General features: G+C 59.8%; 5 protein-coding genes across 5 annotated transcripts; 4 read left to right on the forward strand and 1 right to left on the reverse strand.

Annotated features, from left to right (window-relative positions):
* Positions 1-2,279: 2,279 nt before the first annotated feature.
* Positions 2,280-3,632, forward strand: PLICBS_008495 (uncharacterized protein; the record flags this gene model as incomplete). Its single annotated transcript, XM_018323981.2, has 3 exons — positions 2,280-2,435; positions 2,610-3,251; positions 3,330-3,632. The coding sequence occupies 3 exons, from the start codon at positions 2,280-2,282 to the stop codon at positions 3,630-3,632; spliced, it is 1,101 nt and encodes a 366-aa protein (XP_018177160.2).
* A 208-nt stretch (positions 3,633-3,840) lies between these two features.
* Positions 3,841-5,335, reverse strand: PLICBS_008496 (uncharacterized protein; the record flags this gene model as incomplete). Its single annotated transcript, XM_018323980.2, has 2 exons — positions 3,841-4,436; positions 4,495-5,335. The coding sequence occupies 2 exons, from the start codon at positions 5,333-5,335 to the stop codon at positions 3,841-3,843; spliced, it is 1,437 nt and encodes a 478-aa protein (XP_018177159.2).
* Positions 5,336-9,956: 4,621 nt separating this feature from the next.
* On the forward strand, positions 9,957-11,174 carry PLICBS_008497 (uncharacterized protein; the record flags this gene model as incomplete). The annotated part of the gene is made up of 4 exons (XM_065601399.1): positions 9,957-10,590; positions 10,636-10,728; positions 10,817-11,064; positions 11,112-11,174. The coding sequence occupies 4 exons, from the start codon at positions 9,957-9,959 to the stop codon at positions 11,172-11,174; spliced, it is 1,038 nt and encodes a 345-aa protein (XP_065457471.1).
* Positions 11,175-11,686: 512 nt separating this feature from the next.
* Positions 11,687-13,202, forward strand: PLICBS_008498 (uncharacterized protein; the record flags this gene model as incomplete). The annotated part of the gene is made up of 4 exons (XM_018323978.2): positions 11,687-12,125; positions 12,224-12,302; positions 12,381-12,811; positions 12,988-13,202. 4 exons carry the CDS (start codon positions 11,687-11,689, stop codon positions 13,200-13,202), a joined length of 1,164 nt encoding a protein of 387 aa, XP_018177157.2.
* A 1,324-nt stretch (positions 13,203-14,526) lies between these two features.
* Positions 14,527-16,023, forward strand: PLICBS_008499 (uncharacterized protein; the record flags this gene model as incomplete). The annotated part of the gene is made up of 1 exon (XM_065601400.1): positions 14,527-16,023. The coding sequence occupies one exon, from the start codon at positions 14,527-14,529 to the stop codon at positions 16,021-16,023; it is 1,497 nt and encodes a 498-aa protein (XP_065457472.1).
* Between the last annotated feature and the right edge of the window lie 352 nt (positions 16,024-16,375).

Genomic DNA, 16,375 nt, shown 5'->3' on the forward strand with positions numbered 1-16,375 from the left:
CGAGTTAAAGGGCGGCTACGGTGCTTGTGTGCTGGGATGGAAGCGGGCGTGTGAGCGGGGTCCGAAGCCACTTGGACGAGGGAGGGAACGATGGGCGGGCGTTGGCACGGGCGGGCGGGAGAAAAAAAAGTTTTCCAACACGAGGCTTGCGATCCCGGACGCCTCTGGCGGCGGTGGCACATGATGGTGGATGGCTGGATGGTGGTGGCCGAGGAGGGAAAGGAAAGGACAGGAAAGGTGGTGGTGTTGGGCGGTGGGTGTGGAGCTGGAGCTGGAGCTGGACCTGCTGGCCGGGTTGTACTGTAATAATACAGCAAAGAAAGGATGGAAGTCGAACGACACCCGGCGGAACTTTGTCCACCGTCCCACAGTGGGAAGAGGGAAAGCGGGCACACAGCATGGAACTCGCCGCGGCTGTAACCGTTGCTGCTTGCCCGCGGCAGCTGCTGTAATTAGGTTCCTGGCTCGATTCTTCAACGTGCGTCGGTCGGTGGTGCTTCGTTCGTCCTCGGCCCTGTAGTATCTGCAGCAGAGGGGATCGTCGCTGCTGTTCCGTTGCTGTTGCTTTGCTGGTCCCCCGCCCGCGGGAGCGCGGATGTCGGTGGCATTGCAGACTGCCATTTCCGACGTCCGGTGGACTGATTTTTGCCCTTCCCCCCGTCGCGTTGGGCATGTGGACAGTATCGTGACTGTGTGTTAGTTGTGCGTTGGGTCCCATCACGTCCACTTCAGCCAGTCCAGCCGCCCGCGCGCGCCCGCGGCGCCAACCTCCTGTTTTGGCCGAGGCCCCTGCCGGGACGACTTCGACGACGGAGACGGAGACGACGAGGGATAAAAAAAAAAAAAAAGCCAAACCTTGATTCATCGGAAGCATGGACCCCCCCGCCCGTCTTTCTGACTCTCCACCAAAGTCGGAAGGTAATAGTAGGTCTCCTTTGTGCCCCCGCGACCGCGCCCTCTGCCGCTGCGCGCAACGGCGGCTGAACTCGAACAGGGCACGGCACAGCACAGCAGGTCGAACAAGTCGGCCAGTCTTCCCACGCAGCAAAGCGAGTGATGAAGTTCGTCCCGGCTAAGAGATGCCGGTGGCTTGCGGCACTAACGGCTCCAGCTGGGCCCTGTGCCAAGCACAGATTGGCGGGAGCTTCCAGCGCCATGCTGCATTGGGCAGCACCTCGACGTCTGGAGCTCTTCAGTGCGTGGGCTTTGGAGGGGATCAATTGACCTTGGCGATCAATCCAGGGCACCCCTGCATGCTGGCTGGACTGCTGCACCCTAGGTGGCCTGGCCTGGGTCGCTGGACCCCCGCTGGGCGAGTGTCGTCGAGTGGGGTGGTGAATGGATGGGCGCCATGCTGAGGTTGCCAACCGCCCGCCCTCCTGCACCCGCTACCACCACATGCCCGCCACCGTCGCCGCCGCCGGCGGTCCACTGGCGGACGGGGGAGGGACCCCCATCCATCATCACCTCCAGCGACCAGCCGGTGAGCGCGCGAGGGAACAACAAGGGTGCTCAGGTCCCTCACTCCGATGCTCATCTCGTCCAGGTCGCCGCCGCCATCATCCAGGGATGGCTGTGGGGGTGCTTCGGCAAAGGTGGTGGTGGCATGATCCATTGCAAGCGCGGTTCAAGTGCGAAAGCCACACTTTGCCATGATGATGATGGTGATGGAGCTGATGATGGCCCGTGGAGCCCGTCAGCCCCGGAACCCAGCAGCCACGGGGGGGCACAGTGGTCTGTGGGCGTCCGCGCGCGTGCCCCGAAATTTTATCTGATCCGAGGCCGCTCCCCCCTCCTGCTGGACTGACTGACAGACTGACTGATTGATTGATTGATTGACGACCCAGATAATCAAGATCCCGGTCCTCGCCGCGCCGCACCCACCACCCACCCACATGCCCACCCCTTCCCCTCCCAACTCCCGATGCCCAGGTAGATAATCAGACCGGCGTCGCTTGGCACCGGCATGTCACCTGCGTTGCGTCCTGTCAATCGGTCTTTCTGTTGACTGACTGCCCTCTTTTCCTCTCTCTCGCTCCACTCTGTCTGTGTCTGGGCCTCTCTGTCTGTCTGCTGTCGCTCTTCTTACACGACCCTGCCAATTTTCTCTCCCAAGGCAGCGTTAAAGCAGACAGAGCTGCCACTCCCCTCGCTGCCTCTGGGGGTGATTGGGAAAAACTGTTGTCGGCGCCACACACACAGACCGCAGACACACAATCACGGAGCACCCTCATTCACAACCCTCCTGTCCCTGACCCTGCCGTGCGTTGCTGCCCGCCATGGCCAAGGACGTCTTTTCCGTCCCCGTCTTCCTCATCGTCTTCCGCGAGACGCTCGAGACCGTCATCATCGTCTCCGTCCTGCTGGCCTTTCTCAAGCAGACGCTCGACGGGCCCAACCGCGATGTCAAGGTCTACAAGAAGCTGCGGCGACAGGTACGTTTCCCCCCCCCTCAATTCACCCAAGATAATCAACTTTTACACTTGGCTATGCCTCCCACTGTGCCCAACCCTCCCCTTGCTCTTCTCACCTCGAGATGCAATTCTCGCAAAACTAAGTGCCAACCCATCTCTGGATATGTAAACGACTAACACCGTGCGTGCGCGCAGATTTGGCTCGGCGTCGGCAGCGGCTTCCTCATCTGCATGATCATCGCCGCCGCCCTCATCGGCGTCTTCTACACCGTCGGCGGCAACTCGTGGGAGACCAACGAGCACTACTACGAGGGCGCCTTCTGCCTCGTCGCCTCCCTCATCATCACCGTCATGGGCGTCGCCCTCCTGCGCATCGGCAAGATGCAGGAGAAGTGGCGCGTCAAGCTCGCCCGCTCCCTCGAGGCGCCCCTCAAGGCCGGTTCCCGCCGCCGCTGGCTCGGCCGCTTCTTCGAAAAGTACGCCATGTTCGCGCTGCCCTTCATCACCGTCCTGCGCGAGGGCATCGAGGCTGTCGTCTTCGTCGCGGGCGTGTCGTTTTCTGCGCCCGCGTATGCCGTGCCCCTGCCTGTTGTCGTCGGGCTCCTTGTGGGTGGCTTCATCGGCTGGCTGCTCTACAAGGGCGGCTCGACGGCGAAGCTGCAGATTTTTCTCGTTGCGTCTACGTGTCTCCTGTATCTCGTCTCGGCGGGCCTCTTCTCCCGCGCCGTCTGGAACTTTGAGGCGCAGAAGTGGAACGAGGCCGTTGGCGGCGATGCCACGGAGACGGGCAGCGGCGCTGGTTCCTATGACATTGACAAGAGCGTCTGGCACGTCAACGTACGTCCTACTCCCTCCCCTTGCTCCATTCCTTTCGTCCAAACATCAAGCCCGTGCCGTCGCTAACACGCCCAAAAGTGCTGCCAGCCAAGCGGCGCCACCGACGGCGGCTGGGGCATCTTCAACGCCATCCTCGGCTGGACCAACTCGGCCACCTACGGGTCCGTCATCTCGTACAACCTGTACTGGCTCTTTGTCATCTGCATGTTTGTCGCGCTGCGCTTCAAGGAGACCAAGGGCCACTGGCCCCTCATGAAGGCCAAGGCCGCCCCCTCGCCCGCTGACGCCGAGAGCCGCAGCGGAAGCGAGAGTCGCGAGGCTGCCGGCGGCGTCGAGTCCAAGGGCGCCGTTCAAGAAAAGACGACGACGGCAAGCGTCTGAGGGAAATGCCCCGCGACCAGCTCATATTCCACACATGATGTCTATAGAAGGCCATGTATCCATCCAATACCCAATCCATTTGCCTCTAGAGGCCTGCCCTGCATCTAGCGTCTTATGAAGCATTTGCCGGCCACCACCGGCAGAAATAAGTTCATCTCTAATAGATATGTGCGCGCGCTACTTGTAAAAGTCATCGTTTCGTGAAACATCATGCCTCTGGGGTCCAATTCCATGCATCCGCCGTGAAGAGGCTCAAGGCCATGCGGTCCGCGTGCATCACCCCATCGTAGCGCAGCCGTTCGTCGTTGGCGATAGCCCGTGTAAACGCAAATGTCCTGCCGCCGTCATCATCTTCCAAATGGGCCTTCTCCTTGCGAGCTTTCCAGGAAACCTGAGCGCGCCGCTTCTTCCAGTCCGCGTGGGAGATGGAAACCACGTTGGCCGAGAGCATGGTGCGCATGTAGTCGAGGATGGCCTTCATGCGCAGCTGCGGCCCGCAGTTGACGTGGTGCTTGTCGACCTGGTAGTTGGGGCACTGCTTGAGCGTCGCGATGAGCTCCTCGAGGTCGAGATGCGCCGTGTCGGGCACCGCGTCGAGCGACGACTGGGAGTAGTCGACGAGGAAGAGGAGCTCCTTGGACTTGAGGAAGCGGTGGAGCTGCCCCAGCTGGAAGATGTCGCACGCGGCGCTGGTGTCGTAGCCAAGTTTGCACTGTCTGTCTCGTGATGAGTACAGGTCGAGGAAGTGGCGCTGCACCGATGAGATGGTGTTGAGGATACACTCGCGTCGGTACTGCAGCTCATCTGCGATATTCAAGTAAGCGATTGCATGAGCAGCATGTCCGCGGCGGCGGGCGCATACCCTCTAGGCCCTCTGGCAAGTTCCACCACGCGGCGCTCATGCGCGAGTCCGCTTCATGAAAGGCGCTCCAGAGCCTCGACCCCCGCATAATCAGCTCCCGCGTCGACTGCTGAAGCCGCATCGCCTGCCCAAGCAGCCACGAAACCAGCACTTTCTGCCGCAGAACCTGCTCGACCTGCGTGTGATGGCCCGCATCATCGATGAACGGCCTGTTGCTCGTCATGGGCCATTTAAACTTGAGCTCATGGTTGAGCGCGCGAGCCACCACGGCGACGCAGTCGAAGCGATCCGCAATGATGGCCATGGTCAGGGCATACGACATGAGCGGCTTGGCGTTTCGCGCAGGCTGCTCGTGGATGACGCTCAACATGTCTTCAAACGCGAGCTCCCGGCCGGCCGCCTCGGTGGCCTGGTCATCGTCCACCACAGTGACGACTGGTAGGTCGCGGACATCTGCCTTGGCGGGCTTAATACCCGTGAGGGAGAGCTTGGCGTGCGCGTCGGCGATGAGCCGCGCCTCGCGGAACTGGTGGTTCGAAAAGAGGTTTTCAAAGTAGCGCGAGTGCCGGCTCAGCGACTGCACGCTCACTCGGTACGCCACCTTGAGCGTGGTTGCCGGCTTGGGAGTCGTGGCTGGCGGCCGCGTGGTCGTCGCGGAGAGCCTGCCGTTGACGGCCAAGGCCGCTGCCTGGCGGTTCTTCTTCAGCGTCGCCGGAGACGTCTCAAAAGTCACCTCGAGGACAATGTCTCCATCTTTGGCGACCGTGACGACGCCGGGGTCATCGCTGCTGGCATTTTCGGATGCATCTCCGTCTGCGGCCACAGACGGCGTTGCAGACATGGACTGGCGGGCTGAGTGGCGACACGGCGGGCGTTCCGGGGCGTGCTGGAGGAGGGCTGGGGTCGTGAGTCTTGTGCGGCGTGCGAGAACGGCATGCCACTGTGAAGATGTCCGGGACGAGGCTCCAGACCGTCTGCTGGTGAGAGTTCGGCGTTGGTGGCGCTCCGGCTTCGAGGATGGTGAGTGAAGATGGGTTGCCCGAATCACACTGAATGTTCAACGAGGTTGTGGTGGTCGTCACTGGTCAGGCACCACAGGACGAGCGGCGCCCAGTAGCAGACACGCCGCAGGTACCCACTTTGCCACTGCGGCGATGGCGGACCGCTGAGCCAGGGGTCCACGCATGGAAGCTGCGCGACGGCACGCGACCATCTTTAACTTAACCTACACTCTCGAATAGTAATGTATCAAGCGTCCACATCCCATATCCAGCCCGTTGAACCGGCCATTTTAAACAGACACGAGTACATCCCTTTTCCTCCTTAACCGGCATTCACTTTCGATACCACATTCGAGTGACCTTTGTTCGTCGCATCTTTGCCTGGAGTTGAAATATCCCATACATGAGCGCCTCTGCAGTTGGCGGGCACCCCGGGACGTACACATCCACGGGGAGAATGCGATCAACCCCCCTGAGGACAGAATAGCTATAGTGGTAATAGCCACCGCCGTTTGCACAGCTGCCCATGCTGATGACCCACTTTGGATCTGGCATCTGGTCGTAGCATTGGCGCACGGCCGGCGCCATCTTGTTTGTGACGGTGCCCGCCACTATCATGACATCGGCCTGCCGTGGAGAGGCACGAAAGATGATGCCCAACCTATCCTGATCGTATCGCGGCATCGAACATTGCATCATCTCTAAGCCACAGCAGGCGAGCGCGAACGTCAGAGGCCATAGCGAGGATTGTCGGCCCCAGTTGATGAGGGAATCCAGGGTGGTTCTTGAGTCGTTAGCATAGGGCTTGTTGTGGAAGGTCCTGGATGGACAACAACGAACAGAGCATATTCGACTGTATTTTGTACAGACAGGGACTTCTGGCCCGAGCTTGTTCGAAGATCGGTACTGGCCGTGTCACTGGCAGTGTCGCTGGCCGTATCGCTCTTGGGAGCTTGGTGGACGTGGCGCACAGGCACGCATGGTAGGGCGGGACTTCGGCGAGGTTGGAGCCGGGCATGGCGGAACAGCAGAGTCGGAATTCGAGTTCTCACTGTATTCGTATCAGCATCACAAGTCTTGTGATTGAACAGGTGTGACCGAACGATGCCCAGTCTGGGTGTACTCACTTGTGGCTTACACCCTGTGAAGTGTCTGGTCCGTCAACTGGCGGTCGGTTGTAGACAACACCTTTCTTGCCCGACTTTCGCCTGAAAAGAGAATCGTGGAATCAGACTGGAATTGAATTAACAGCAAGTAATTCCACAGACAATTCTAGCAAGGGGAACCAGGAGGAAACCTATTGTAGCTGCCGAGGGCTGCAGCTTATACCGGTCGACACCGGGCAGCTGTGCGGCCCCACAATTATGGCCGACCCGTCGGGAAATACCCACCAGCACCCATCTGTCCCGCCAAACAGCTCGGTGAAAACCCATTTCGAGCCGGCCTCACCCATCATCCCGACCATTACGAACCGATATGTGCGGCTCGCATGCCCCTGGTGAACGCTTGCACGCATGATGCCCATGACGATGACTCAGCCCTACAGTTGCACAATTTGCGGTAAATCGTATCAGCGGAAGAATCATCTGTCTCGCCACAAGGCCACTCGTGAGTCCAGACCTACATCAATGTACATCCCGTTCGTTGAATGTTGAGAGCCCAGGCGCTTACAGTTTACCAGACAATGGCCCTTTACGCTATGAATGCCGTGGCTGCCGCAAGACATTTTCTCGCAGGTAATCAAAGCCTCCAGTCCGTCCCAAGGACCATTGACAAGGCTGATACATGAGCACTTCAAGTGATGTCTTGCGCAAGCACTGCACCAAGTGCCCGGAGAGACACGAGGGTGAACATCTGCCACCACTGGCTCGCGGACGTAAACCGAAGGCATGTCGGCAATGCGCCAGCAGCAAAGTGACTTGCGACATGAGAGAACCGTGTGGACGGTGCTGCGCTCGCCGTTTGACTTGCAGCTATGCCCGAACGCGAAGCGACTCGCCGACAGTACCGCACGATTCTATATCGCCAGAGCTGAGCGAGAGGGAATCTGATAGCAGTCGAACAGGGGCCATGTTCCTTCTCAGCTTGACCAACCCGGCCGCCGCAACCATGCTGGAATCGTTTACAGACGACGATCCCTCCGAGCTACCTGACTTGGCGGCGGCCATCGATGCTGGGGAAGTACTCGGGGAAGAGGATATTTTCTTGAAGCATTTTGAAGACTTCATGATGGAGATGGGGCAGGCCGAAATGGATGATGCTGTTGTACCGTTTCCGTCTGGGGACATGTTCACCGATGTGGTATCGCCCATATTCCGACCCGAGGCTTTGGCAGTATTGCAAACCAAGACAGAGTCTGTCGTTAACGACCTGCACCAGCTCCATCAGTCACTTGCCGCCTACGACGCATGTTATCGCTGTTCATTTGACAGACCTACCGCGAAACAGGTGCTCGCACCGGAAAGCATCGTCCGTTTCGCAGCGACCTACTTCCACCTAAGCCACCACCACATCCCCATTGTGCATCGACCTTCATTTGGCTTGCCAGAAACCTCAAAGGCGCTGCTGATGGCCGTGGCGCTTGCAGGAGCCCTACGGTCGCCGCCCCGAGATGACGCCCTTTCCGTGCGGGCGTTGGCGCGATTGTTCGAAGAGTACATTTTTCTCCGGCTTGCGGACATAATGTCTACACATGAACTCTCGGTTTCATCGCTGGATGAGAGCGAGCTCTTGGGAACGCTACAGGCGGCGATTCTGGTCAACAATGTGCAGTTCATGAACAATGACGTGGCGACCCGGCGAAGAATACGGACGCAGAGACTGCCAGCCTTGGTAGCTACGGTCCGACGGCTTGGCTTGTTCGCGACGAGACACTCCTCCGACACGAACTGGGAGCAACATGTCCGAGAGCAGAGCTGCATCCGGTAAGTGTACAGGCCCAAAAGTGCGTCTACTAGGAACCCAGGACTCAACTCTGCCTGTGCAGGATTGCCCATTGGACAGCAATGGCCGACTGGCACCAAAGCATCATGTTCCATATGCCACCGCTCGTTGCCATCTCTGAGTTGACTGGGGATATGCCCGAGGCGGTCGATGCGTGGGACGCCGACCATCTTTCAAAGCCCATGGCTCAAGACCGTCGAACAGAAGAAGCGAGAGTGCATGGCAGCCTGCGTTCTATCAGCGACTACATCCGCGTCCTGATGCAAGACCGAATTGAAAGCTCGCAAGTCACCGCTCTGCGTTGCGTATCCATGTCGAACATGTATTTGATCATCACGGGTAGGTCGACAGCATAGCTACCTACGTCGTGGCCTGCATGTAACAAGACATGCGCGCTGACACAGACAGGACTCACTTGCGTCATGGTATCCGGACACGTCATGTCGACAATATCGGAGAGCGCCCCCGCCATACAAAGGGCGCTGTCTCGATGGCAGGATGTATGGAAGTTCTTGGCGCAGAGAAGCCAGAGCGATGCTCTGACAGGGTGTGGGATTGAGCGATATAGCGACGGGCAGTGCTGGGCGGCGCGGAAAATGCTCGAGTCGTTGGTGTCGGGGGAGGAACTACATCCTTTCTTCAAGCGGGTTGGCCATGACACTCTCGCAGAGTTTCACGGGTTTCTGGTACAGCATCAGAAGAAATCGTCTGGTAGTTGAGCACGAGCCGCAGCCGGCCATGAGATAAGAGGCATGGGGAATTGCCACGGCACACAACATTGAAGATAACTGCACAGTACAACTATGGAACCGCGAAGGATTCTAGCTGCGGCTTCCTATCCCGGGGGCCCCAGCTGCGGCGTGGGGGTGCCCATGCTGCAGTCAGCCCCAGCATTGCATCTGGCAGCAATCCGGCTATAGGATTGCATTATATACGCTCTACTGCAAGAGGACCCGAGGGTTCCAACTGCGTGCCAACCCTCGAACAACGCAAACAACGCTCCACTGCCACTCCTCTTCCACCTGACGCGTTTTCAGGCAATATCGCTACATGTACGCCGATGATCAACTTCAGTGGCAGCCTACGTCGTACGTGTCAAGCCAAGAACGGGGCTTTGTTATACTGCATGGCGAAGTTGTTGTTTGCGTTCTTTGCTTGTTGTCATCTTGCATGGATCCCGACTTGAACCATGGGAGCCGTATTCAATGCTGACGTGGTATATATGGGGCTGCGTAACACCATCACGACTACGGCCTTTCTACTGCCGGATGCATGGTAGAAAGCATATTCGTACCAAGCATGGCGCTGCGTTTAAGTTGGCCATAAGATGATAGGGCTCTACATGTACAGATCAGGCGGAGTCTCTTTAAATGTTCTGTGAGGACGTTGGCGAGGATGAAGGGCGATTCGAGCAACTTGCTGCCGGGCAACGTTTCCGAGGAAGTTCTCAGCTTCTTATATATACACGGCCCCGCACTACCCTGTTGACTCGTTTCAGTGGGTATTTCGTCCGTCACGATGAGGACACTCGGCAAAGGTCTGGGCGTGTGGATATGCCTGGCACTATGGGCCAGACGCAGCTACGCCGTGCCACCGACGCCTGCCCCCGAAGCACGAGAGATGGTATTCGAGCATGGTATGGGCGTCCACGACGTTGTCTACCATATAACCATTCCTCAATTCGCCGACGAGCCCCTCATGCACTTCCCGACCGTGACTCCCGCCCAGGTGCAGCGGCAGGGGGGAATCCAAGGGCTAGACGGATACTCGTTGCCCCGTCTTCTTCTGACTAGCAGTAACCTGAGCGAGGTTCTCGAGCAAGGAGCGAACAATCCAGGCTCGTGGATCTACGAGCTGGCCACCGGACCTCACATGATAGAATCGGGGGCTGGAAATGCCGACCCAGACGCAGAGCCGAGGCATTACCTGGCGGTTGGAGGCATCGTTTGGTCGCAAATCATCAGCTTCGCCGTCACGGACGGGCAGGATAGAGCAGAAGACCTCGAATGGCAGCTAAACTCTGCATATAACAATACGTGGGAGCGGTTCGGGGCCAGTCAGTGGCAGCCGATATTCGGAGGTGATGGCCCAGGCGCAGCCGAGCAGACAGAGAGGCTTCAACGCCTGGCTGCAGATGAGTCGGACCCCTATGGTGAGTTTCTCGACGAACTAACGGGCAATTATAATCCGGCCTTAGACGACGCGCAACGCCAGACGCTCCGAGAGCTACTCGACTGGGACCGAACACATTTCCCCGCCCGCACATGGCCCCTAGCCCGCCAGAATAATTGTATGTACTATACGCTGCCAGTGGCGAAGCTGTCGACAGTTCCGTCAGTTTCAATGGGGATAGGTTGAGGTCTGACTAGAGCTTGCAGCGCCCACTCAGCTTACAGTGACGGCTCTGGGCACAGATTGGGGTGCGTTGAACATCGAAACACGCCTCCGACTGACGCTGGAAGGGGGCCTCCCGTCGGCCATCGACGTCGTCCGCCTACTGCGATTCCTTGCAGGGCCGCACTTCTCGGGGGTTAGGTATACAATGGCGCTCGACGGGGTGGATCCCGGAGGCAAGTACAAGCCCCTCAACAGTACACCTGCCTGCCTGCAAAGCACCGCGAAAGCAGTAGCAATTTCCGGCATTCGCAGTGCAACAGGATTGCTGACGAGCAGAAGGACTCGGCCGACCTGACCAAGGCTGGCTACCTGCCAACCAGGCGAGAATGGAGCGCCTAAACTGCGAGGAGGGCGTTGAGCACATGGTGCACAACTTGCTCCGGCCGGAGTCTGTGATAAGCGAGAGCGGGAGTGATGAGCGCGGTTGGTCACCGCGAGAGATGGAAGAGGACGCACGGCAGCATCTTTGCGCGTCGTCATCAGCAAGTGAAAGCGGTATGGAGAAACCCCTTCCCCGGCCCTTGTGATCTTTCCATTTTCTTTGGCTTGCTCTTGCCACGTTCAAGGGCTCTCCAAAGTTAGCGTGTACCGCAGCCGCTGACGACCAAATGCTTTTGATGCTACATGTAGAAGATTGCATGTCCCTAGTCAGGGACACCCTCGACCCTGGTCCCAGCACCAGCGCCGGCCCATCGCGGCCACTCGACCGTCGCCGGCTCAGGGGTAGGCTGAACCGCCTGACACGCCTGGAGCAGAGGCGCCGCTGCCGTCGAGACCAAGGCACACCAGCGGCTTCCGCGGCCGGAGCGGCGGCCTCAGGGGGCGTCGTCGCGCATGACCCGGGCGCGGAGATGGTATACGACAGCTCGGTCCGCCAGCGGCAGTGGGCCGAGTTCGTGCGACACGCGAGGGCCGCGGCCAACATGAGCGAGGCCGACCTGATGGAGTACCTGGACAGGGGCATCGTGTCTTTCAGCCGGCTGTTCCCAGGGCTTTACGAGATGCTGTGGCGCCGGTTCCCAGCCGTCTACAACGCCGTGCATATCTCGGCCACGACGGGCGTGAGCTTCCGTTCTTGCACGCGCGATCCAAGGGGGCCTGGTCCGTCCCATATGATGAAGAGGTCTGATGGGGTTCATGCCCGGAAGCCGGGGACGGTAGCTGCGAGTGGTGGTGACAAGTGCAGTGGCCTTCTCGACATGGGCAAGCTGAAACCCAGCGTCTATGTATGCAATGACATCAACTTCGGCCCGCCGTGCGTATGGATCGACGCTCCTCCAGGGCAGTGCGGTACGTATTAATAGTGTCAGGCCACGGTGTCGCGGGCTGTGGCGATACCATCATTGATATGCGATTGCGGCATCTTGAAGGCTAATCATGCAGGCCAGTTGACTATCCCAAACCATTTAGAGCAGAGGTGTCCTCCCTACGTCCAAACTGGGCTGCTGGCCCCTGCAAGCTGTACGAGTATGACTCCCCTACCTTTGATGCTGCCCCAGCGCCTCAACCGCGAAAGCCTGACATTTAACGTGGCGCCTTGCATAGTGACCTTTCCTGCGACGGACCCATGGTCGACGTCAACCGCACCGTGGCGTTTTTCGAACCGCTCAAGCCCGGAAACTGGAACGATCGCGGGCGCTCTCTCCGCTGCGAGGGCGCTGCGCAGAAACATGAACGCAAGCAACAAGGCCTCGGCTCCAAGCTGGACTCGCCCATGGTCGGGTGCCAGATCGTCAACAGGTTGATGATTCACTTCAAAATGGGAGACAGCGGCACGTACGATAGAATCACCGGCAGCTTGGGCAACGCCGACTTCTTGCTCGCCATAGCCCCGGATGCAAACTCGGAGACGAAGAAAGCTATTAGCATCCAGGAGGCGTTTGACGCGCCTGAAGTGGCTCTCAAGGACATAGACTTGATTATGATTTCCTCGACGCAAGAGTCGGCGATTTTCCGCTGGCATTGGAGAATGGGTGGTAAGTGACGTCCCTGATAAACTCAGCTTCACTGCTCTTCCCTACCCCTGAATGCTGGAGAAGTCCCACCCCCTTTTTGGCGTAGGCGGAGAGATACGAGGTCTCTCTCGAAAACCCCCCCCCCCCCCCCCCCAAAACAAAAATCAGGCTCCTAACTGAGCACTCCGTCCCGGTAGGACTGACCCTCACCGCGAAATGTGCCGATTCGGACGACGAGGTCGTTTGGGACAAGTACGCCAACTATGTCACCGAGAAGATGGGCAGAAACTCCGACGAAGGGACCAAGGTGGTCTGGGAGGCCAAGATTCTGCTCGCCGACTGGCACAAGCGTGGAGAAGCACCAAGCCAAAAGGCAGGTAGGCCACCAAGGCCGGCACACGACGAGCACTGAGAGGTAGCTGGGGCCAAGAATGAGCGGCGGAGCACCTCGACGAGGGGCTTGAGAAGAACAAGGTCGTTTGTTTGCGTGGCTGCATGATTGGGCTTTTGGGGCTATCTGCAGTGCCAGCTCACCCTATATTCATAGTTTGGAATGTCTGCAGTGAGTTGGTTCAAAGTATAGACGATATTGACTGCGTGGATATTGGCGGTGCTTGGTACATATAGGGACGCTTGAATGTCCACTACGTGTGCGGTCCGCGGGCACCTGGGCGGTTCAACATTATCAGCGGCAGGCGGGGCAGCCGCCTAAATTTTAGGCGTCGGCAACTGGCGGGCCACGGTGGGGGCCAGCCGCCAGGGGCCCCACCCAACAAACACTGCGGCGGGCACTTGGTGGCCAAACCAAACCAGTCCCGTCATCGCAAAGCCCAACCAAGAACCAAGGAGACCAACCTGCTTCCAACTCGCAACTACGCCGCTCCCGCATCGGCACACCCAGTCCGCCAACCCGCTCCCGCGTCACTTCGTCTGCGTTTTTCTCCTTGTTCGATCCAACTCTGCGGCCTTTCTTGCGGACACATCGCCAATAATTCCCCTCAGCTTCGTCCCTCGACGCCGCCTGAGCACTCTCAACCATCTGAACTGCCCCTGGGACCAAGAGCCGCCGGTATCCGGCCCCGGCCGCATCGTGGGATTCTCTCCCCCTCCAAACACTCGCGCGCGTCCGTTTGCGCAAGCTGCCAACACCACGTTTCATGGACCGGACGCTCCACGCACACTTGGCTCTCCTACTGCGCGGGGGATGCTGAGACTCCAGCACGCCACAGTCAAGCTCCCAGCCGTGCGCCCGAGCAACAATGGCGGCCTCCGTCGTCCAGCGGGCAGGTCGAAACGCATCGAGAGCTGCCGCTCAACTCTCCCATGACGCCCCCGCGATACTAACGCTGTCGCCGGCTCCAGCAGGGACCTTGCGTCGGGGCCAACCCGCGAGCGATGACGCTGCCGCTCTCCAGGTCGGAGAGTTCGCGACGAGACGGACTCTGGCCTCGTCGCACCCCGCGGCGGCCGCCCGGCGAACGCAGCGGGTCGGCCGCTCCCCCGCCCAGATCGTTGTGTTCTCAGGGCCAAGACACTTTGCGCGAACCCATACGCAAGCCCACGCGCCGCCGGCTGCCCGTCAGTGCTTCCACACATACTTCGTCACTCACCTCCCCTCGTCGTCTCTTCACCCGGATGCGCACAACTCGGCCGGTCCGGGGCACAAGCTACCCCGCGATGCCTCGATGCCCCATACGCCGGACCCAGGCTCATCGCCCGCCGTGGCGTTGCCCAACATGCCCGGCAGAGATCTAACCGTCGTCAGGATCCCGTTGCGCCGGGCCAAGCACCATTTCGGCTCCCACTCAGCCCGAGGCAGCCGGCCCTACAACGAAGACGCGGACCAGGCCGGCATCATCAGCGTTCCCGCCTTTGCCAAGAGAGCCCCCATGAGCGTGAGGAAAAAGCCCGGTGAGGCGACGCCGGCGAGCAGCGCGTCTGGCGACCCTCAGATTTTCTATTTTGGCGTGTTTGACGGCCACGGTGGCAGCCAGTGTGCCCATTTCCTTCGAGACGAGCTGCACGGCTACATCGAGGAGGCAGCAAGGGACTTTGGCTTGCAGAGCAGCCTCCGCAAGAAGAAGCCGGGTCGCGACCAGAACGGTTCCGCGACAGCTCGTGTGAAGGAGACGACTAAGGGTCGTGCTCTTGACTCGGTGGACATGAAGGGCCCGGAAGAGGTCAAGAAGGATATGCAAATACCCAACCACGACAACGGCTCGGTGAGCGACGTGAAGCACGGCAAGCCGCTAGCCAGCGCCGAATCGGAACCTGCCGAAGTGCAGGACATTGCGAAAGCCGTCCAGCTGGAGAGGGACTTGGTCAGGGAGTACGCGACCACCATCGGCGGCTATTTTAGGCGGTTCAACCCGGAGCACTTTGCCACGCAGGACGAGCCTGGCGACAAGTCGCCCATCTCCGCCGAGTCGAGCATCGCGTACGCGTTCCTGCGCGCCGACCTCGACTTTGTGTCGGCCCAGGCGAGAAAGGTCGACCCCGAAGATTCGGACATGCCGGTTAATGACGACGAGATTCTCGGGGCTCCGCACGCGACGCCGTCGGGCCACAACATCGGAGGCACGACGCGGTTCAAGGGCGGCTCGACGGCCTCAGTGGCCCTCATCTCGACACCCACCCCCGCGCCGTTCTGGCACCCCGGCGCGCAGTCCACTCTGCTCGTTGCGCATGTGGGCGACAGCCGTATCCTCCTCTGCGACACGGCCACCGGCCTGCCCCAGCCGCTGACCTCGGACCACCACCCCACCACCCCGACAGAGAGCAGGCGCCTCCGCCGGTACGCGCCCGCGGGCTCCATGGTCACGGGCGACAGCTTCGGCGAGGAGCGCATCGCGGGGCTGGCCAACAGCCGCGCGTTCGGCGACATTCGCAGCAAGCGCATCGGCGTCTCGGCCGAGCCCGAGATCACGCGCGTCGACATGGGCCCCGCGCAGTACTCCTTCCTCGTCCTCATGAGCGACGGCGTGTCGGGCACCCTCAGCGACCAGGAGATTGTCGACGTCGTCAAGGAGGCCAAGACCCCCGACGAGGGCGCCCGCAGGGTCGTCGACTACGCCACCGAGGTGTCCAGGGACGGCGACAACGCCACCTGCCAGGTCGTCCGCCTCGGCGGCTGGGAGCGCAGGTCCGAGGGCGGCCTCGGCAGCCTGGGCACAAAGGAGATTCGCGACATTCGCCGTGCCGAGGCCCAGGATCCCCGTCGCGGAAAGCGCTAACTGACGAACCACACCGACTAGGCGTCTCCTCTGGCCGGCGCAGCCAGACTGGAAGACGGACGATACGAAACGAAAGACACGAGAAATTTATTTCCCATTCCCACACACACACACACACATCTCCCTGCTCGCGGACGAGGGCTCAGAAGGAGCCTTCTACGCTGGCTCCCCTGTACAGTAACTAGGGCGGTCTGCGTTTCCCCGAAAAGGGGGAACTCGAGTGGAGGACGTTGTCACTACCAAGGAGGAGCTTTTGACGACTTGCATAATGAAAGCTACATAGCGTACAGACATGTCGGGCAGGGCCAAGGTAGAAAGAGCCCAGTCCCGCGAAATAGACGACTGCATATAT

The sequence above is a fragment of the Purpureocillium lilacinum genome (genome assembly GCF_023168085.1).
Source record: "Purpureocillium lilacinum CBS 284.36 DNA, scaffold_6, whole genome shotgun sequence".
NCBI lineage: Eukaryota > Fungi > Ascomycota > Sordariomycetes > Hypocreales > Ophiocordycipitaceae > Purpureocillium > Purpureocillium lilacinum.